At 36.4% G+C, this 22,473-nt stretch overlaps 1 protein-coding gene across 8 annotated transcripts in view; it reads right to left on the bottom strand.

Moving 5' to 3' along the window:
* Window positions 1-22,473, bottom strand: part of RALGAPA1 (Ral GTPase activating protein catalytic subunit alpha 1) — a 207,800-nt gene that overhangs the window by 152,819 nt on the left and 32,508 nt on the right. For all 8 annotated transcript variants that reach the window (XM_025270980.3, XM_025270981.3, XM_025270983.3 and 5 more), the window contains exons 2-7: window positions 17,392-17,502; window positions 16,795-16,844; window positions 13,937-13,994; window positions 9,911-9,954; window positions 5,386-5,563; window positions 3,092-3,207 (exon numbers count right to left, since the gene is read on the bottom strand). In XM_025270980.3, coding sequence (XP_025126765.1) covers window positions 3,092-3,207; window positions 5,386-5,563; window positions 9,911-9,954; window positions 13,937-13,994; window positions 16,795-16,844; window positions 17,392-17,502 — 557 coding nt within the window. The remainder of the gene's footprint in view (window positions 1-3,091; window positions 3,208-5,385; window positions 5,564-9,910; window positions 9,955-13,936; window positions 13,995-16,794; window positions 16,845-17,391; window positions 17,503-22,473) is intronic.

The following is a 22,473-nucleotide window of genomic DNA, read 5'->3' as shown; positions in this document are numbered from 1 at the left end:
GTATCTCAATAAACCAGTAAAACAATTTAAAAAATTTACATGAAGTACAAAAGACATTTTAAAAATAAAAACTGGTAATACAGTATCAGTAACGACTCACTACAAAACACATACTATATATCATAGTTGGTTATTCTAAATACTATACACTAACTACTTAAGCCCCAAGCACCAAAATGGAATATGTATTATTTTTTTCTCTTTACTTGATGCACAGAGAGGTTAAGTACTTTACCAAAAGTCATACTATCAGTAAGATGCACAGTCAGGATTCAAACCCTGGCCATCTCATTCAGGGTGCAAATTAACTTCATAAGGTTTGTTTCTGAGACACAGGGAATTTTTGTGTTCAGAACAATTAAAAGAAATGTATATATGCTAAAAGTGTTTTATCAATCAGGATATGCACATTTCATATATGAAAACAAACAGGTTATCCTACATAATACATGTACCTAAAATTTTTGAAAGTACAAGTAGGTTTAAGTAAAAATAACATCCCTCCACTCTCTAAGGGCATCCTCAGTGCACCTCCTCAATTGCTGCCTCTAGTCAGATTGATCCCTAAATCAAACCATCTTTCATTTAAAGTGCCACAGCTGCTAACTATAAATGAAAGACTAGAAAGTAAACACAATTGGCTCGCATAAGGTATATACACATAAAGTTCAGTTTCTGTTCAGTTCAGTCGCTTAGTCGTGTCTGATTCTTTGCAACCTCATGGACTGCAGCACACCAGGCCTCCGTCTCCATCGTCAACTCCCGGTACTCAAACTCATGTCCGTCGAGTCGGTGATGCCATCCAACCACCTCATCCTCTATCATCCCCTTCTCCTCCTGCCTTCAATCTTTCCTGTATCAGGGTCTTTTCAAATGAGTCAGTTCTTTGCATCAGGCGGCCAAAGTACTGGGAGTTTCGGCTTCAGCATCAGTCCTTCCAATGAATATTCAAGACTGATTTCCTTTAGGATGCGCTGGCTGGATCTCCTTGCTGTCCAAGGGACTCTCAAGACTCTTCTCCAACACCACAGTTCAAAAGCATCAATTCCTCGGTGCTCAGCTTTCTTTATAGTGCTACTCTCACATCCACACATGACTACTGGAAAAACCATAGCTTTGACTAGATGGACCTTTGTTAACAAAGTAATGTCTCTGCTTTTTAATAAGCTGTCTAGGTTGGTCATAACTTTCCTTCCAAGAAGTAAGTGTCTTTTAATTTCATGGCTGCAGTCACCATCTGCAGTGATTTTGGAGTCCCCCAAATAAAGTCTCTCACTGTTGCCCCACCTATTTGCCATGAAATGATGGGACCAGATGCCACGATCTTAGTTTTCTGAATGCTGAGTTTTAAGCCAGCTTTTTCACTCTCCTCTTTCACTTTCAACAAGAGCCTCTTTGGTATTCTTCATTTTCTGCCATAAGGGTGGTCATCTGCATATCTGAGGTTATTGATATTTGTCCTGGCAATCTTGATTCCAGCTTGTGCTTCATCCAATCCAGCATTTCTCATGATGTACTTACTCTGCATTTAAGTTAAACAAGCAGGGTGACAATACACAGCCCTGATGTACTCCTTTCCCGATTTGGAACCAGTCTTGTTCCATGTCCAGTTCTAACTGTTGCTTCTTGACCTGTATACAGATTTCTCAGGAGGCAGGTCAGGTGGTCTGGTATTCCCATCTCTTGGATTTTCCACCGTTTGTTGTGATCGACACAGTCAAAGACTTTGGCATAGTCAATAAAGCAGAAATAGATGTTTTTCTGGAACTCTCTTGCTTTTTCCATGATCCAGCGGATGTTGGCAATTTGATCTCTGGTTCCTCTGCCTTTTCTAAATCCAGCTTGAACATCTGGAAGTTCACAGTTCACATACTGTTGAAGGCTGGCTTGGATGATTTTGAGCATTACTTTGCTAGTGTGTGAGGTGAGTGCAATTGTGTGGTAGTTTGAGCATTCTTTGGCATTGCCTTTCTATGGGATTGGAATGAAAACCGACCTATTCCAGTCCTGTGGCCACTGCTGAGTCTTCCAAATTTGCTGGCATACTGAGTGTAGCACTTTTAGAGCATCATCTTTCAGGATTTGAAAGAGCTCAACTGGAATTCCATCACCTCCACTAGCTTTGTTCATAGTGATGCTTCCTAAGGCCCACTTGACTTCACATTCCTATGGCTCATATCACTTCACAGGATATCTGGCTCTAGATGAGTGAGCACACCATTGTGATTATCTGGGTCATGAAAATCTTTTCTGTACAGTTCTTCTGTGTATTCTTGCCACCTCTTCTTAATATCTTCTGCTTCTGTTAGGTCCATACCATTTTTGTCCTTTATTGAGCCTATCTTTGCATGAAATATTCCCTTGGTATCTCTAATTTTCTTGAAGAGATCTCTAGTCTTTCCCATTCTATTGCTTTCCTCTATTTCTTTGCACTGATCACTGAGGAAGGCTTTCTTATCTCTCCTTGATATTCTTTGGAACCCTGCATTTAAATAGGTATATCTTTCCTTTTCTCCTTTGCCTTCACTTCTCTTCTTTTCATAGCTGTTTGTAAGGCTTCCTCAGACAATAATTTTGCCTTCTTGCATTTCTTTTTCTTGGGGATGGTCTTGATCCCTGCCTCCTGTACAATGTCACAAACCTCTGTCCATAGTTCTTTGGGCACTCTATTCAGATCTAATCCCTTGAATCTATTTGTCACTTCCATTGTATAGTCGTAAGGGATTAGATTTAGGTCATTCCTGAATGGTCTACTGGTTTTCCCTACTTTCTTCAATTTAAGTCTGAATTTGGCAATAAGGAGTTCATGATATGAGTCACAGTCAGCTCCTGGTCTTGTTTTTGCTGACACTATAAAGAGTCTACTATAAAAATTCTCTCTCTCCAGCTCCCTTTCTAAGAGGTTCATAATCCCTCTAATGATTTTATTTCAGGAAGAGCATATTAACATATATTTTCAGAATTAAAAATCTGTTACTCTTCCTTTAGGAAAATAAGCAAGTATCTACTATGACAGCATAACTGGAAGGAGTTGAAAATGAACTACCCACAGGATAGTAAGAAGGGTGATATAAAAGAAGATTACACATACCTGAATTACTATATATTTTAAAAGTGCTTCAAGAAAATAGCTTGTAAGATCTTCTTGTCCTTTATCTCCTGATTGTGGGGGGACAAGTGGAGTGATTTCCTCTATAGTGACTTGAGCTATCCAAAGACAAAAGTTTGGTATCACCACAAATTTAAGAATATTTAACTATTTATAGTTAGTATAAAATATAACTACAAAATAGAATAAAATTTAACTACAAAACAGATAAGCAAGGAATAAGCAAAGCTTGAGAATATTCTAATGACTGAAACTTGAAATAAACCTAAGGTCATATTGACAGCCCATCACAACCACCATCAACTTTAATAATCAGCTGTTTCATGAACCCCTGATCAAGGAAATGTGACACAGGGATGGACAGATATTCAGGGATTAAGAGTGAATAACGTTGGCCTGAAAAAGAACTGCTCATATTTTCAAATTCAGATTAAAAGTGTACATGACAAAATTCCATAAATACTATAAAAACATATAATACTATGCTTATTCATCAATTAAAGGACAATCTGATCACCCTAGGTAATGTCCGCACTTCTTAAGGTAGCATCTTTATTCAAAGGATGATATACTATTAATATTTCCCTTCCAGAAAGAAAGAGAATTTAGTATTTTAGTTCCCTGTTTATAAAAGTCCACTTGTAAAAAAAAAGAAGAAACTTGCACATTTTTTAACTTTTCAGATATTCAAAAACATTGATTATAACAAAAGCAATTCAAGAAAATCAACTCATAACTAAATTCTCTTAAATATTTCCCAGGCAACACAGTCAGTACCTCGTTTAGCATAAGCAGGTTCCTAAACCTATTTCTGAGTAAATAGCAGGCAAGAAATTAAGCCCAAAGATGGATTTTTTTTTACAGTTCTCTTTGCACAAAGTAAAACATACTTGGACTTCAGTGTACATCAAAATTACCTAAGGATACAAGCTGATACATGACAATTCAAAATTAAATGCAAAAATGGCCTATATTAAACAATAACAGGGGTCTTACAGGCCCTAGTGAGAAAGCCTCTTGCACAGCTAATTCCTAGAGAGAGAAAACTACAGGCCTGAAAGTTTGCCTTTCAAATACAAACTAAATATCCAGAGCCCATATCTCTACCACTTCCTCTGTTGGGCTCTTATACTCAGGGCTGCTGCTGCTGCTGCTGCTACTAAGTCACTTCAGTCGTGTCCGACTCTGTGCAACCCCATAGATGGCAGCCCACCAGGCTCCCCCGTCCCTGGGATTCTCCAGGCAAGAACACTGGAGTGGGTTGCCACTTCCTTCTCCAATGCATGAAAGTGAAAAGGGAAAGTGAAGTCGCTCAGTCGTCCGACTCTTCGCAACTCCATGGAATGCAGCTTACCAGGCTCCTCCATCCATGGGATTTTCCAGGCAAGAGTAGTGGAGTGGGGTGCCATTGCCTTCTCCATACATTCAGGGCTACTAGTCCCCTAACCTAATGACCCTTAGGACTAGGTACCAAATAACCAGATACAACCTCTATGCCCCAGAGCCTGCTATTAATAAAATTATCCGAACTAGCCAGACTTAGACATGCTCACCCTACTTCACACATTTCTGACTGAGCTCTTGCCCATGATATCCACCCCTACCCTACAAGCCCCATCCCCGACTGACCCTGGTGTTTCCCTGTGTGACCACCCTCCTTGGTGTGGCACAACCACTTCTCCTGGGAACTATGAGTAACAAGCTATCTTTTAACAGCAATCATCTCCTGATCTGTTGGCCTCATTATACCTGGATGTTTTAAAATTATTTATTTACATTTTTTACTGACATACAACATTGTATTAGTTTCAGGTGTACATGATTCAACATTTGTATGCACTATAAAATAATCACCCCAATAAGTATTTACCATCTGTCACCAAAATTACAAAAAAATTTTTTTCTTGTGGTAAAAACTCCTAATATTTAGTTTCCTAGCAACTTTCAAATTCACAACAATTGTCATCAACTACAGTTCCCATGCTGTCCACTACATCCTGATGACTTACTTTATTTACTTTCTGACTAGAAGTTTGTAACTCTAGATCCCCTTCACCAGTTTTGCCCACCCTCAAACCCCTCACCCTCCCCTGCTCAAACCACCCCCCGCCTCCCCCAGCAACCACGAATCCTTTCTCTATGAGTTTTGTTTTATAAATCCCACATTTAAAAACATGGCCTTGGATTAACCAGTTAAAAATGTACAGACATTTAAAAATATATATTAACAAACTACACAAAATTTTTCAAATAATGATGGAAAAGATGAATCTTACTTTCTTGAAGGTTGAGTGGAGGATTAATGAGGTTATCTAAAGTTCGAGGTCCATATTCAGACTGTGGTGCTGAAAATCCAGGGATTAAGCATGAAAACATCCAAAGCTGTTCTTTGCTACAGTTATTCTGAAGAGCTTGCAACCATAATAAGAAAAGCCGAACACCTTCCCGCCTAATCTAAAATGAAATGAAATGAAAAACAGTAGTTTTATTTAAAATTGAAATATTTTCTTCCTTCCATGCCAAAATTCTCTGGAAGATGGTTACAGACTGATACTATCCAAAGGAGAGGAAGAAAAGGAAGGCAGGAAGGAGAGGGAGACAGAATGATAGCCATGACCAATTTACTGACCCCCTTAGCACTTATAAATCTAAATTTATGGATTCTGAACAAATAAACTTGGTGTCTAACTACCTAAGGAGTTCATGATCTGAGCCACAGTCAGCTCCTGGTCTTGTTTTTGCTGACTGTATAGAGCTTCTCCATCTTTGGCTGCAAAGAATATAATCAATCTGATTTCAGTGTCAACCATCTGGTGATGTCCATGTGTAGTCTTCTCTTGTGTTGTTGGAAGAGGGTGTTTGCTACAACCAATGTGTTCCTTGGCAGAACTCTATTAGCCTTTGCCCTGCTTCATTCTGTACTCCAAGGCCAAATCTGCCTGTTACTCCAGGTGTTTCTTGACTTCCTTCTTTTGCATTCCAGTCCCCTATGATGAAAAGGACATCTTCTTTGGGTGTTAGTTCTAGAAGGTCTTGTAGGTCTTCACAGAACTGTTCAACTTCACCTTCTTCAGCGTTACTGGTCGGGGCTTTAAGAGATTTAAGATTTAAGGGACTAGATCCGATAGACTGAGTGCCTGATGAACTATGGATGGAGGTACGTGACACTGTACAGGAGACAGGAATCAAGACCATCCCAAGAAAAAGAAATGCAAAAAAGCAAAATGGCTGTCTGGGGAGGCTTTACAAATGGCTGTGAAAAGAAGGGAGAGAAAAGTAAAGGAGAAAAGGAAAGGTATTCCCATTTGAATGCCGAGTTCCAGAGAATAGCAAGGAGAGAGAAGAACGCCTTCCACAGCGATCAATGCAAAGAAATAGAGGAAAACAATAGAATGGGAAAGACTAGAGATCTCTTCAAGAAAATTAGGGATACCAAGGGAACATTTCATGCAAAGATGGGCTCAATAAAGGACAGAAATGGTAGGGACCTAACAGAAGCAGAAGATATTAAGAAGAGGTGGCAAGAATACACAGAAGAACTGTACAGAAAAGATTTTCATGACCCAGATAATCACGATGGTGTGATCACTGACCTAGAGCCAGACATCCTGGAATGTGAAGTCAAGTGGGCCTTAGGAAACATCACTATGAACAAAGCTAGTGGAGGTGATGGAATTCCAGTTGAGCTCTTTCAAATCCTGAAGATGATGCTGTGAAAGTGCTGCACTCAATATGCCAGCAAATTTGGAAAACTCGGCAGTGGCCACAGGACTGGAAAAGGTCGGTTTTCATTCCAATCCCAAAGAATGGTAATGCCAAAGAATGCTCAAACTACCGCACAATTGTACTCATCTCACACACTAGTAAAGTAATGCTCAAAATTCTCCAAGCCAGGCTTCAGCAATACGTGAAACGTGAACTTCCAGATGTTCAAGCTGGTTTTAGAAAAGGCAGAGGAACCAGAGATGAAATTGCCAACATCTGCCGGATCATCAAAAAAGCAAGCGAGTTCCAGAAAAATATCTATTTCTGCTTTAAGGACTATGCCAAAGCCATTGACTGTGTGGATCACAAGAAACTGTGGAAAATTCTGAAAGAGATGGGAATACCAGACCACCTGACCTGCCTCTTGAGAAACCTATATGCAGGTCAGGAACCAACAGTTAGAACTGGACATGGAACAACAGACTGGTTCCAAATAGGAAAAGGAGTATGTCAAGGCTGTATATTGTCACCCTGCTTATTTAATTTATATGCAGAGTATATCATGAGAAATGCTGGGCTGGAAGAAACACAAGCTGGAATCAAGATTGCCAGGAGAAATATCAATAACCTCAGATATGCAGATGACACTACCCTTATGGCAGAGTGAAGAACTAAAGAGCCTCTTGATGAAAGTAAGAGGAGAGTGAAAAAGTTGGCTTAAAGCTCAACATTCAGAAAATGAAGATCATGGCATCCTGTCCCATCATTTCATGGCAAATAGATGGGCAAATAGTGGAAACAGTGGCTGATTTTATTTTCCTGGGCTCCAAAAGCACTGTAAAAGGTGACTGCAGCCATGAAATTAAAAGATGCTTACTCCTTGGAAGGAAAGTTATGACCTATCTAGACAGCATATTAAAAAGCAGAGACATTCCTTTGCCAACAAAGGTCTGTCTAGTCAAGGCTATGGTTTTTCCAGTGGTCATGTATGGATGTGAGAGTTGGACTATAAAGAAAGCTGAGTGCCGCAGAATTGATGCTTTTGAACTGTGGTGTTGGAGAAGACTCTTGAGAGTCCCTTGGACTGCAAGGAAATCCAACTAGTCCATCCTAAAGGAGATCAGTCCTGGGTGTTCATTGGAAGGACTGATGCTGAAGCTGAAACTCCAATACTCTGGCCACCTCATGCGAAGAGTTGACTCATTGGAAAAGACCCTGATGCTGGGAAAGATTGAGGGCAGGAGGAGAAGGGGAAGACAGAGGATGAAATGGTTGGATGGGATCACTGACTCAATGGACATGGGTTTGGGTAGACTCCAGGAGTTGGTGATGGACAGGGAGGCCTGGCGTGCTGCGGTTCATGGGGTCACAAAGAGTTGGACACAACTCAATGACTGAACTGAACTGAACTACTTAAAGCTATCAGGTAATTTTTACACTATAACTTTCACTTATAGAAAATCAAAATCATTTCCTTCTTGTTAACTTCCATTCTTCCCCACATTGCTGCTCTAATCCAAGAAGAAAGAAGAGAGGGCAATGACCACTCCTTGGTATAACTGTTAACTGCTAAAAGGAGGAATGGTCATGGGGATCTGGATGCACTGCTAACTCATTGCTCTTGTCCTTTAAAGCCTTATCAGCCTGAAATTATCTCATTTATTTATTTTGCAATGCCCAATACACAGAAAATAAATATTTAAACTGAAGAATGCTCTTTCAGGAAGACAAAAGGAGAAAACAAAGCAGACTCCAAATCTCCAAGCAAACCACAAAGTTCTTCACTAACCTAACCTCCCTGATAGCTTCGGATATTCCTCTATCACAGCTTTGTATAAAACTGAGCTTCCAAGGTGGTGCTAGTGGTAAAGAACCCACCTGCCAATGCAGGAGATGTAACAGAATCAAGGTTCAATCCCTGGGTCGGAAAAATGCCCTTGAGAAGGGTATGGCAACCCACTCTTGTATTCTTGCCTGGAGATACCTGGACAGAGGAACCTGGAGGGCTACAGTCCACAGGGTAGCACAGATTTGGACACAACTGAAGCAACTTAGCACACATGCATGGTTTGTAAACAGCCACTGCCAAAGCTAGACATCTGTTGCTACCCTCTCAGTTCAGTTCGAAACAAGACAAAGCTGTAGGAAGGCTTATCCCGTTGTACTGCAAACCCAAACCTTGACACCACAAGTACCTACAATGAGACTTTTACCCAACTTACAGCAAGATGCTTCTGGGCTAAGAAGCTTTTCTAACCACAGCACAATGGAATAATAAAAAAGAAGAAAAAATAATAATAATGAACCATTTTTAACAGATGTACTACTTCCCTCTATATCTCACGATAGCTATGGTAAAATGAAGAATTATTTGTTGAATAGCTTAATAATTTGTATCTTCTGGGGACCACAGGGCAAAGCACAGTTGTCCCTCAGTATCTATGAGGTAATGCTTCCAGGACCTCCGCTACCATGGATACCAAAATCAGCATATGCTCAAGTCTGATATATAAAATGATATGGATGTAGAACCCATGGACATCAAGAGCTGACTATGTTTCTGCCAAATGAGTCAAATGCAGTGGTAAAACTACAAAAAGTTTTCAATAGCATGGTCAACCTCATGTATACTGACCGTGCTGCTATTTTTTAAGTGATTTCACTTCAATCCAGGGAACTGAAGATTATTCATATTTATTTAGGAAAACAATGATGCAGGCAAGTGGAACAGTTGACTATATGCTTTACTCAGTTTTAAAAAAGAAAAACCCACAGAAATGGGGCTTTCCTGGTGGCTCAGTGGTAAAGAAACCACCTGCCAATGCAGGACACATGGGTTCAATTCCTGTCCAGAAAGATCCCACATGCCACAGAGCAACTAGGCCTGAGTGCCACAACTACCGAGCCTGTACTCGACAGCCTGGGAGCCACAACAAGAAAAGCCACCGCAATGAGAAGCCAGGACACAACTAGAGAGTAGCCCTCGCTTGCCACAACTAGAGAAAAGCCTGTGCAGCAACGAAGACCCAGCACAGATGAAAATAATTAATTCAAATAATTTTTTAAATATAATAAAGAAATATAATTACATTATACCTTCAAGGAGTTTCCTGTGTGTAGTAGTTTCTTTAAAATCAATCCTGAAAAGAAAACATGATTTTAAACATTCATATCTTATTCATTTCTAAATGTCAAGAGTTATCAGTAAGACTTGAAAACACTTTAAAAACAAGTCCTTGGTCACCTCCAAATTATTCTTGGTGACCTTAACATCCCTCTGGCCATAGTCTTGGGATAGAGGGCATATAAAAAGTCATCATTTTAACACATGGTTTACTGGAATTAAATATGATTTATCCTATTAAAACAAACAATAAAACAAAAATTGCATTTAAGGCAACAATCTATATATTTTACTGAATTGAACTGAAGAATATAAACAAACACTTTTACCATCACTAATACAAATAAAAACCACTGTAGAAAATTTTATAGTTAATCAAATAAACACCTGAAACTGTAGTATTTCTTAACAAATGTTTCCCCTGTACTACTTTTTCTTTTCAAAATACTCAAAAGTATTCAAAATACTTTTTCTTATAATTATACAATATTTCAAAGCTATAATAAAATAATGAAATAATATTCACAACCAGAAGTCCACCATTCAGTCTGAACAAATCTAAATAGTCTCACGTTTCCTATAATTTCAAAATTTCATTTATTTGTTATTTATAATGTTTTATATAAGGATCACTTAAGCCTCCCATGAATTCATCCTGAATCATTTTCCCCCTTCCCTCCCCAAAAGAAATCTTATCCAGATTTTGTTATTATCTCCAAAAATATTTTATTACTACTTATTTATAAATCCATAAAATATTTAGAAATAGTTTCTATGTTTAAAATTTATACCAGTAACAAAATTTCCTCTACAGCTATTTGTTCTAATCTTGCATCTTTATTCTTTCTAGTAACATCAAGATTACATATTTTTATATGAAATACATATATAAAATGATTAAGACTGTGACTATATTGCTTAAGTTTTATTTATCATACTAAAATAAGTTTTAATATTTCAACAAATTGTGTTGATTTATCTGCAATTCCCTTCTTCGTGTCTGAGCAAATTCAGTTTCTTAAAACAATTCTATATAAAGCCTAGGTCTTAATTAGCTCTCCTAAAAAATCTATACATGCTAAAATGCATTGTAGTATCACCGACTGAACCCTGGAACAGAAAAAGAAGTGGAAAACTAATCAAATCTGATGAGCGTTTTTAATCACGCATGGGCAGTAAATTCTGTCGGATGCTTTTCTTCCACTGGCATTACAGTCAAGTAAACATCACAGTCAGCATTACAGGTGGTTTTGTCATTTATTCTATTAATACTGTATTTTTCACAAAATGCTTTTCAAATATTAAACCAACCTTGCATCCCTGAGATAAATCCCAATTGGTTACCATTTACATAGTCTTTTTGTCATACTACTAAATTTAGTTTTTTAATAAATTATTAAAGATTTTTGCCTCTGTGTTTATGATGGATTTTGAACACTACTGTGTTCTTTTGTGAGGTCTTTAATCTGGCTTTATTATCAAGATAATAACAGACATGTACATAGACTTGGAAGAGTTCCTTTATTTTCTGAAAGAGTTTGTGACCAATTGATATTACATCTTTTTAAGATATTTGGAATTAAGCTTTCCTTTGTGAGATGATTTATAATTGTTACTTTAAAGGCCCTAGAGATTAAAAAAATTATAGAAATTAGATGGTACATTTGAAATGAATCCTTCTCAATTAGTAGATGTTTTTAAAGTATTCAACAACAGGGAACAACAACAGACGCAAGGAGATGCAAAATGGAATACAGCTTTTCTGGCAGCAGCACTGAGAGTGAGTAATCTAAATGAGGGCTCCCAGGTGGCTCAGTGGTAAAGAATCTGCCACCAGTGCAGGAAATGTGGGTTCAGTCCTTAGGCTGGGAAGATCCACTGGAGAAGGAAAGGGCAACCCACTCCACTATGTCTGCCTGGAAAATGCCATGGAAAGAGAAGTCTGGCAGGCTACAGTCCACGGGGTCACAAAGAGTTGGACACAACTGAGGGACTGAGCACATTCTTTTTTGAGTCAGTTTGAATAATTTCTATCTTTCTATGAATTTGCTTATTTTATTAAAACTGCCTTGGGTCTTCCCTGGTGATCCAGTGCCTAAGATTCCATACTCCCAAATACAGGGGGCCTGGGTTCCATCCCTGGTCAGGGAACTAAATCTCACATGCTGCAACAAAGACTCGGCACAGTCAAATAAATAAATATGTTAAAGAAAAAACTGCCTAACTTGTTAGTGTCAAGTTGTTCAAGTTACTTTTTTTAAGGATTCTTAGTGACAAAGAAAAATGACCATTGATATATCTTCTCAAATTGGACACTTATTGGAATACTACTAAACATGACAACTAGATAGCCCAAAGCTCTTTTACATAATGAAGACTACATTCCTCAGTAGAAAAACTTTACAAGTTCAGATGTCTAGAGAAGTTTCTTCACAGATAACCAAGAACATTTTAATGATTAAGAAATAAAAAATAGGATTTCACTATTCTATTGCACACCTTATCATGCTTATTAGCAATTTATATGTCTTCTTTGGTATGCTGCTGCTGCTGCTAAGTCGCTTCAGCCGTGTCCGACTCTGTGCGACCCCATAGATGGCAGCCCACCAGGCTCCCTGGGTCCCTGGGATTCTCCAGGCAAGAACACTGGAGTGGGTTGCCATTTCCTTCTCCAATGCATGAAAGTGAAAAAATAAAGTGAAGTCACTCAGTCGTGTCCAACTCCTAGCGACCCCATGGACTGCAGCCCACCAGGCCCCTCCGTCCATGGGATTTTCCAGGCAAGAGTAGTGGAGTGGGGTGCCATTGCCTTCTCCGCTTTGGTATGATATATATGCAAATATTTTGCATATTTTAAAAACTTATCTGTCTTACTGAGTTGCCAGAGTTCTTTATATATTAAGGACACATCATTTTTAGTCTTGAGCTTTATCAAAAAAGTTTATTCTCAACAGGCTTTATTGTTTAAAATTTTGTCTTTTTTAGCCCCTGCATCAATATCCATCCGATATGTAGTTTCTTTTGCTTTCAGAACTGCTAATTGGGATGACTTACAGTTTCAAAGCCTCAGAGATTTTATTTGCTACAACTGATTAAGAATTGTAGGGCCTAAATAAATCTATGACTCTTTTTTAAGAGGAAAATACAATTTTTACAAATGAATATAAGGCCTATAACATTCTACTTCAACAATGTAGATATGGTGGCTGGCTGTGTATTCACCACAAGGGAAAGGTCATGAGAATCACTAGCAATCACCTTTGTTCTAATTGAGACACTGAACCAAAGCTAGAAATTGCCTACCTGCAGATTCCTTTTTTATCCAAGAGGGAAAAAAGGCTTACAATGAGAGTCAGAGAGTCCTGTGGCAATGCTATGATTATTAAAGAACCAGACTCCAAGCCAGCCAGCATCTTGGCTTAACTCCTTGTAAGAGAAGCCTGTGACCTGCCTATTTGGTCCTTCACAGTAATCTACAGCAGGGTTGCATATTTTTCCTTTCCCCTTTTCCTTTTCAGCTTCATTTCCTGATCTGGGAAGTTCTACTTTGGCTCTTTAAGCAGTAAGCTAAACCCCAGGTTCCCTCTTTTTTTTTTTTAATGGAGCAAACTGCCAACCTTACACTGCTTGCTTTCAAACCTGGAACCCATGGCTCTTATACTCGGCACTCTGCATTTTGTCTTCCATTTCTGATTACAGAATATTTACTTTGATGTAGAATCTACTTGTATTTTTAGGCTTTATAGTTTATCATCATTGCTAACATATTCCCAGTAACAACAGGTGGATCAAAGAAATTTAACATGCCACTATGAAACTTAACAAGCCTTCATGTATGTTTTTATCTTATATTCCCAGTAAGTTTAATTTTGTATTCTTTATTTATTTTTACTAAAGTATAAACTATGAACTCATTTCAAGTAATAACCAACTCATTACAGAATATGTTCAAATATTATCATTTATTTCAAATATGAAATAGTATTTATATTACTTACCAATACTATGAAACTGCCATCGCTGATGAATTCTTTCTGGAAGAAGTTGTAAAATTTTCTAAAAATCAATATGAATAAAACAAAGAAAAGTATGAAAAGCAAGTAACAAGTCCACATCTTCAACAATGTGAAAAATTAAAGAACTTACACAAAGCCTTTAAGAGTTTCTTACGCAGAAGCTAGTATTACAAATACAAAATCATCTTTGAGCTAGTCTGATGGTAGTGGCACTACTCCAGCACTGGCATACTGATCAGTATCTGAAAACTCCAGAAAACAACAAGCTATACTAACTAAGTCTTGGAACAGGAAATTGATGAAATTTATCTTTTATAATGATGTAAAAATTATATTTCTCTTTAGTGAATAAATACTATATTTTTTAAGGCTTGTTTTCTATTCTTAGACTTTCTGTGGCAACTACTGATCTGTTCTAAATTCTTTTAGATACTAATATCTGTTATATTTTCTCTTCAAGTAGTTCTTTCTTTCTCCTATTTTGATAAGCCTAAGAGGGGAAATATTTTGCTTTCACAAAAATCCTATCAAATACTTGTACTAAATTAATCACATGAACCCGAAGATACTTACATATTATAATGGCTATAGGTATGAGAAAAAAATTTTTAAACTCAGGAGCCCTATGGTTAAGCTAACCCATACATACTTCTACAAGTTTGGAATATTTCTTACATATAATATCTTCAAAATTTTGTCTTTATTTTCCTTTACATATTGCACCTGTATGAATTATTCTACTTCAATAGCTAGCTGCCTTATTATGCTGTTGAACTACGTTCTCAATACTCATCTGCTTGCTGAATGGTATTTGTTATTATTGTTGCTATATTTATTACTAGAGTCAACATTAACTGAATGTTCATAAGGGCTAAACAATAGACACTTTATATAAAGGGTATTTCATTAATCCTCAAAACCATCCTAAAAGGAGTGATCTCATTTGCCATAACAGGTTAAGAAATGTGCTTAGGTTAGAAAGTGGAAAAACAGATTCCAGCTTCCATATTCCTATTTCCAGAATTAGTGCTTTCATACTATTCTGTTCAAAGAATGGTATGCCTGTTTTTACACTTCTCTATCTTCCTTTTGATAATTGTCTCTAGTCCTTCTAAGAGGATGATGAAGAAATTATAAAGTTCTTCACAGACAGGTGCTATTCCCACATAAGATACAGAAAATTCTACAGCCTTGTCCTCCTACATTTCTCCCATACTTAGCCAGCAACTGTATAATTATATTTATTGCGGTATGGAAAGAGCTAAAATTATAGAAAACTAAAAGGACAAGTTTGTGAACTAAAGTACTTCTACATTATCACTATTAAATTATACTTTATCATCTTTTTATTCACTAATATAAAGATGAAAGAAATCATGTACACTCTTAACTACATAGAAGAAAACAGAATATCAATCCTATGTCATTAACATTCCACAATGATGCACTTTATTTCAGAAAAAGGAAATCAGTTTCTTTAGATAATTTCTTGATCTTTTAAATCATTAGTCTCTAAAGGTGGAAGTCAGATATTGTTACCATCATAAGTACAAAAACAGCACACAGGTTAAGTATTTTTTCCAAAAGATAAAAACCCTACATTTAACAGTTCTTTTCCTAATGATATTTAGTGATGGATTACAGACAAACATTTCAGTTCAGATTAACAAATGACCAGTATATATTACATACAGAAAAATAAGGATTATGTTTTAATAGAAGGAATACCCTGAAAGAGCTTCTATTAACTAGTCAATTATCTCAATTTCCTAAAAATAGTTTCACGAATGTCTGAAGGAATACTTTCCAGGAATTATTATCTTTTCTCTGCACATACTTTTTTATTCTTTATCAAAATATCCATGCTTTAATATTCCCCTTGTAAACAATTAATGCAAACACTTTGGGAGGTAAATATGAGCAAATTCCTCAGGGTTAATGACTAACGAAAATTAACTGCAGAGCTAGGTATCAAACCAGTTACTTCTTTTGGAATGCTTTAAAAAAAAACAACTTTCTTTTTTTAAGCTGTGACTAACTCAGCAACTGAGAAAGATCGAATTCTTTAAATTCTTCTAAACCATACCAAAATAGTCAATATACAAAACACTGAATTTTAATTAGCAGTAAATAGAATAGTTCAATCTTTAGAAACTGATTTCTAAATTCTTTATGCCTTTCAAAACACAAGGTCTAATTAATCCTGGCTGTTTCCTGATTGCTAAAATTCTCAATAAAGATTGGAATACTCCTATCACTATTTGATTTGAATGCCAGAATGAAGAGCAAGGAGTTATTTGAAAAGCATGTGTGTCCCTCATTTTTATCACTGTGCCAAAAATAAAACAGAAGTTTTAACAGAGTATCATATGTTATTTCCTTCTACTTATTTAGCAATACAAACTTGTCCTGCCCCAATAAAAAGTAATGTGGTAGAACAACAATGTATAAAATGTTTAAAATTATTCTATACAAGTGTTCAATGAAAAGCAGTTAAAGCAGAAACTATGAACTCCTTAGGTATATAACAGTTATATTAATTTATCCTCTCAAGTACATTTTAGAATTTCTTTAAAAAATTCTCCATTTGTGTAAACATCACACAAATTAAAATTTTTATTGCTTGTAAACACCATAAATATTGTACCAATTGTGGCTTCAAATGCATAAAACCATTAATTCTATCTGTACCTAAAATATACCTCAGAAATTTTTTTAAACAATAGAATTTAGTTTTTAAAAAGCATGGCAGATTCAGAGTGCTTGTTAATATTCAATATATTCCTTTGTATGTTCCAAAAATTAATTTTGGGAAAAAAGTTACATAGGTAGGTACGTACCTCAAAAATAAAAAGTATAGCATCCAATTCCTCCCTTTGAGACTTGTGACCTAAAACATTTTTACAGAAAAATATTTAAATATTATCATTTTGTCCTCAATGTCAACAACCACTTAAAAAGCTTAAAATATTTCAGGCATAGTTTTTTCTCAGTGATTCTTTAATAAAATATTTAAAGTGCATTCTGTTCAATGTGTAGACAATATCATAGCATTTCTACTCTTTTTAGACAATTACATTTAGGTTCTACATATTTATGTCTAAAAAACAATAATATATTGTGGCAAACTCTTAAGTGAGCTCTTAAAAATCAAATTATGAAAATGACTGCTCAAACCTTACACATGGCCCTAGGGCACAGTAAAGGTGAGAAAACAAATCTGACCAGAGAAAAGGCAAATCCTCTAAGCCTTCTCAAAATAATAAGGGTATTATTAATACTACTAACCCACAGTGTGAGCAGGGTGTCTACAAGCCATCTGAGAGGAGAAGTGAAATAATACTAAAATTTCAATGTGAAAAAGTCTATTTTAAGTGAATGTTTATGACAATTATTTGAAACATCAGCATAAGCCAGGATTGATTTTAACATCTTACCTTTCTGTTTAAGACTAGCTTCAATAGTAACAAAATTCTCAAAAAACACATAATATATATGTGAAAAATGTTGGTCAAAAAACTGTTTAAGATCAATGGATTCTGCATTCTCTGAAAAATAAATGAAAACAATTTTTAGTGATTACTATTTATATCACATTCAGCAAATATTTACTGTGGCAAGTTTCCTTCAAAAATGTCAAAGAACTGCTCTTAAATGTCTATTAAAATATTTGAGAGATTAATTTATACCTTATTCTCACAACTTTAGTTTTTAAAGATTTTATTTAGTTTTAATTTTAAAAACTGGCCAAATCAGGTTATCATAATCTTTGAAGAAAACAATGTCTCAGAAAGATTCATCCAAAATCATGAACCAAACCAAGTTTTATTTTCAACTCACAGCTTACATTTTGTAACTTCTCCCCAAGACAGTTAAAAATCAGTATTTCTAAGAATAATAAAACATGACTAAAATACATTTATTTTAAATATCTAACAGCCAGCTTTACAAATAGGGATTTAAGTATTACAAAAGTCATAAAATACTGTTATAAGAACTGTCAGTGTAGTCCAAAGCACAGAAAAGTAAACATTTAATTGTATCCACAGCAGCAAGAGAAGGCAATGGTAACCCACTCCAGTACTCTTGCCTGGGAAATCCCAGGGACAGAGGAGCCTGGTAGGCTACAGTCCATGGGGTTGCAAGGAGTTGGACAAGACTGAGCAACTTCACTTTCACTTTTCACTTTCATGCACTGGAGAAGGAAATGGCAACCCACTCCAATATGCGTGCCTGGAGAATCCCAGGGACGGGAGCCTGGTGGGCCCCCCGTCTATGGGGTCGCGCAGAGTCGGACATGACTGACGTGACTTAGCAGCAGCACAGCAGCAAGTGTTAGGTACTAACACAAAATTACTTTGAAAACACAGGAAGGAGTGAAGGTGGGAAGAGAAGAAAAGCTTTGACAGAGAATGTATTATATGAAAAGATCTTTACGGACAGGAAGGTATTTGGATATGATGTGGTGGTTTTGAATAAGAAAGACATTCTTGGCATAAAGAAAAACATGAAGAAAACAGGATAGAAAGCAGAAAATTCATTCATTTTGGCTAGCTTTGAGCATTTTGATAAAAATAAAATGGAAAAAGTAGCCTTGCTATGTCATGAAATGTCTTAAGTGCAAACTAAGGAAAAGGCATTTATCATTTAAAGCAAGACAGCTATACAGGTACAGAGTTGCTTGTGCTTAGTCACTCTGTCTTGTCCAATGCTTTGCAACCTCATGGACTGCAGCCTGCCAGGCTCCTCTGTCCATGGGGATTCTCCAGGCAAGAATACTGGAGTGGGTTGCCATGCCCTTCTCCAGGGGATCTTCCCAACCCAGGGATCAAACCCAGGTCTCCCACACTGCAGGCGAATTCTTTACTGTCTGAGCCACCAGGGGAGCCTTAGAATAATGGAGTGGGTAGCCTCTCTCTTCTCCAGGGGATATTCCTGACCCAGGATTCAAACCAGGCTCTCGTGCATTGCAGGCAGATTCTTTACTTATGCATTTTATTGTTTTCAGAGGGAATGAGAAAGTTGGGGAAAGGGGGAGGAATTAATAACTTTTATATACTTCCAACTATTCAAATTCATTTACAAAAAGCACGTGTCTCTTCTATAATAAACAAATTTGAAAAAAGCAACTTGAAAAAAAATTTTTTTTTTTACACCCTGGGAGTAAAATATAGGATAAACTACTACTTGTTGGTAAACTCAAGTTAAAGGTAAAAATCAATTAATTTCTTGGAATGCTTTAAGGCTGAATAGAAGATTTCAGTATAAAGTTAAATATTAACAACATATACATAGCACTTTAAATTCTCTGTGGTATATTATCTTATCCTGTGAATATTCATAATAACTCCTAAGTTGATAGCTCATCTATGGAGTTTTCCAAGACCATTTCCCTTTTCCTTCACCCTCCCAAAGGAAGGGATGGATGCCCTCTCCTCTCTCTTTCCTTCTGTTCTCTACAATTCTCTCATGAAAGTAATTATGTCTCAAGTGTTTCCTTGTCTCTTTTCCAGGATTAGTCTATAGCTTCTTTAGGACAGAAAGTGTGTCTACCTTAGCCTTTATAAAACCTAAGCACAGTGCTGAACATGCAAATGTGTTTTATTATAAATAAATAAATAATTTTAATTTTATTGTATTCACTTTGTATCTCGGAAATTTGTATCTCGGAAAACACTGCACAACCTACTGACAAGCAAAACAGCATTGCTTCATCTTGACTGGAATAAGAACACCCAGGTTCTATTCCTACCTGTAACAGTATCTGTGTGACTCTTCAGAGAACTGGGGGGGTGGGGGGGAGTAACAGCTAACATAAACAATATTTCCCATATGCCAGACACTCTTCTAAGTTCTTTATAGAAACTAATTCCTGTATTCCTCAAAACAGCACTATGAAATAAGTACTATTATTATCCTGACTCTAAAGATGAGGAAACAGGCATAGAGAGTTTAAGTAATTCAGTTAGTGAGAAACAGAGTCATGGATTTAAACTCAACACAGCCTGGACTGGGGTTCCCTGGTGGCTCAGACTTAAGAATTCACCTGCGATGTGGGCAACCTGGGTTCGATCCCTGGTTTAGGAAAATCCCCTGGAGGAGGGCATGGCAACCCACTCTAGCATTCTTGCCTGGAGAATCCCCACGGGCAGAGGAGCCTGGCAGGGTACAGTCCATGGGGTCTCAAAGAGTGAGACACGACTGAGTGACTAAGCATAGCACACACAGCCTGGACTTACTGCTTATACTCTTAACCTCTATGTTATTCAGCCTCCAGTGTTAGCACATTTATAAGAAAAATAAGATAAGAACAAAGGTAAGAATAATAGTCACTGAATACTAGTTAAACATATTTTAAAGAATACCAAAATAAAACACATACAACTAAAATAAACAGGAAAAGTATTCTATTTTCCCCATAGAGTAGTTTGAAATAACAAAAAACTATTAAATCAGAATGAAATAAACTGCTATAATTATCACTAAATTTCCTGAAACTAATGTTTCTAACAAAACTAATGTCCCCAGGGAAAAAAGAAAATGAGAACAAAAACAAAGCAAAACAAAAAAAAAATCAAAACATAACAGAAGCAAACGTGAATCAACTTAAGATTTTGCAACATAATTTAGGAGCCAAGACAGCCTCTATTTCCTTCCCATATACTAGGTTAAACAAAGCCTGGAAACTACATACTAATAAAAAGTACTGGATTGAAATTAAGAAGTTTGTTTTTTAAATCTGTGTCTTATTTATAATGATCTAGTTAGCAAATAAAAACTTTTATAAAATACTTTTGCTCATCAATTCACAAAATTTACATGGTCCGGGGAAAACAGGAGAAGAAACACACAAAAAAAGTGGATATAAAAGGATAGGTAGATATAAAAGAATAATATAAAAGAAGGCTTCACCAATTTAAAAACAACTCTCTAAAATAGTAGCACAAGAGAAAGGAAAATATAAAAAGAAAAGAAAAGCAGGAAGAAAGATTACGGAAAAAACTTCTACCCAATACCTTTCTCCCCCTCCGTCAAATGACCATAATCCATTATGGGTCTTGTTTTTTTCTCTTTCTGTGAATGCCTCCATTAATTTCAGTCAATATGGCTCCTAATTATGTCACATTAGCTGGTACAACTGTCCCTGTGTATCAGCAGGTGATGGTTCCAGGAACCCATCAGATGCCAAAATCCAAACATACTCAAGTAAGTCCCATACATAAAATGACATAATATCTGCATATAACTTATGCACATCTTCCCACACATTTTACATAATCTGTAGATTACTTATAAAACCTAACACGATATAAATGCTATATAAATAGCTGACTGGGTGCATCGAATTCAAGTTTTGATTTCTGGAACTTTCTAGAACTTTTTTTCCCTAACTATTTTGGATCCATGGTAGGTTGAATCTGAGGATGCAGACCCACCACTCCAAGATGGAGTGCCAATTATATTATTCTCTTATAGATGCTGGATGCTTTGGGGGACAGGAAGCATACCTTAGCTTCTTTAACCTTTGATATTTTTTTCAAAATTTTAATCTGAGGGAGTGCTCTGCATAGTGCTAAACTGATAGCTGGAACTTAAAAGCGTTAAACATTCAAAAATTTCCCCAATTTTAGAAATACTTTTGTTTGATTTGTTTATGAACTAGAGGTTCCTTAAAATAATCAAATAAACATTTCAACTATAAATTAAGATTGAAGTTTCTGAGATTGTAAAAAACTGACTCAGGCTTAGGAATGCTTTGAAGACCTTTGGGAATACTAACTTCAAGTGGCAAAACAGTTCCAGACCTCACTGAGTTTTCACAAATAAAATTTCAGATGTCTCTTTAAGATCTTTTTATGAATAAGGTTAACATACCTATTTCCTACTACATACTTTGAAGACATTTAAACTCTGTAACATACATTATTAAAAATTACAGTTTAGAAGCCAGTGTTCCTGAGCTTAAATTTCAAACACCTGTACTAATACCTCCCTTATAAAAGTTATCACATAACCCAAGTTGGAAGACCAAAAATTCAACAAATTTTGCAATATCATCATTCTTCCTTCTCACCTGTTAAAAAAAAAAAATTACCATTTAGAACTTTTTCTCAAATGATGGCATTATAATACACTAAACTATGAAGCGTACTACAAGGAATCGGCTTCTAACAATAAAGTAACAATGCAAATTATTTCCTTAAAATAACAATAAAGAGAACTGATGCAACAATATGGTGAATAACACACCAAAAACCTCTCCAATTGCAGAGACACAGAAATGCTGGATAAAAATAAATACAAGTTCAAAACAAGAGAGGGGAGGAGTGGAAATGAAGAAAAGAGAGTAAGAAGGAAAGGAGGAAGTGGGATGTTGGAAAAGGGCTACGAGGGGAGAGGAAGATGCTAAGAATGTGGAATGGTGAAAGGCAGGAAGGAGTTGAAGGGGAAATATGGAGGGAAGGAGATTGGAAGGAAGGATGAAGAGAAGGGAGAAAGGTAAGGGGAAAGAAACACAA

This window comes from Bubalus bubalis, chromosome 20 (assembly GCF_019923935.1).
Source record: "Bubalus bubalis isolate 160015118507 breed Murrah chromosome 20, NDDB_SH_1, whole genome shotgun sequence".
Lineage (NCBI taxonomy): Eukaryota > Metazoa > Chordata > Mammalia > Artiodactyla > Bovidae > Bubalus > Bubalus bubalis.
The sequence above is the reverse complement of the archived record's forward strand: the minus strand, read 5'-3'. Positions and strand labels throughout refer to the sequence as shown.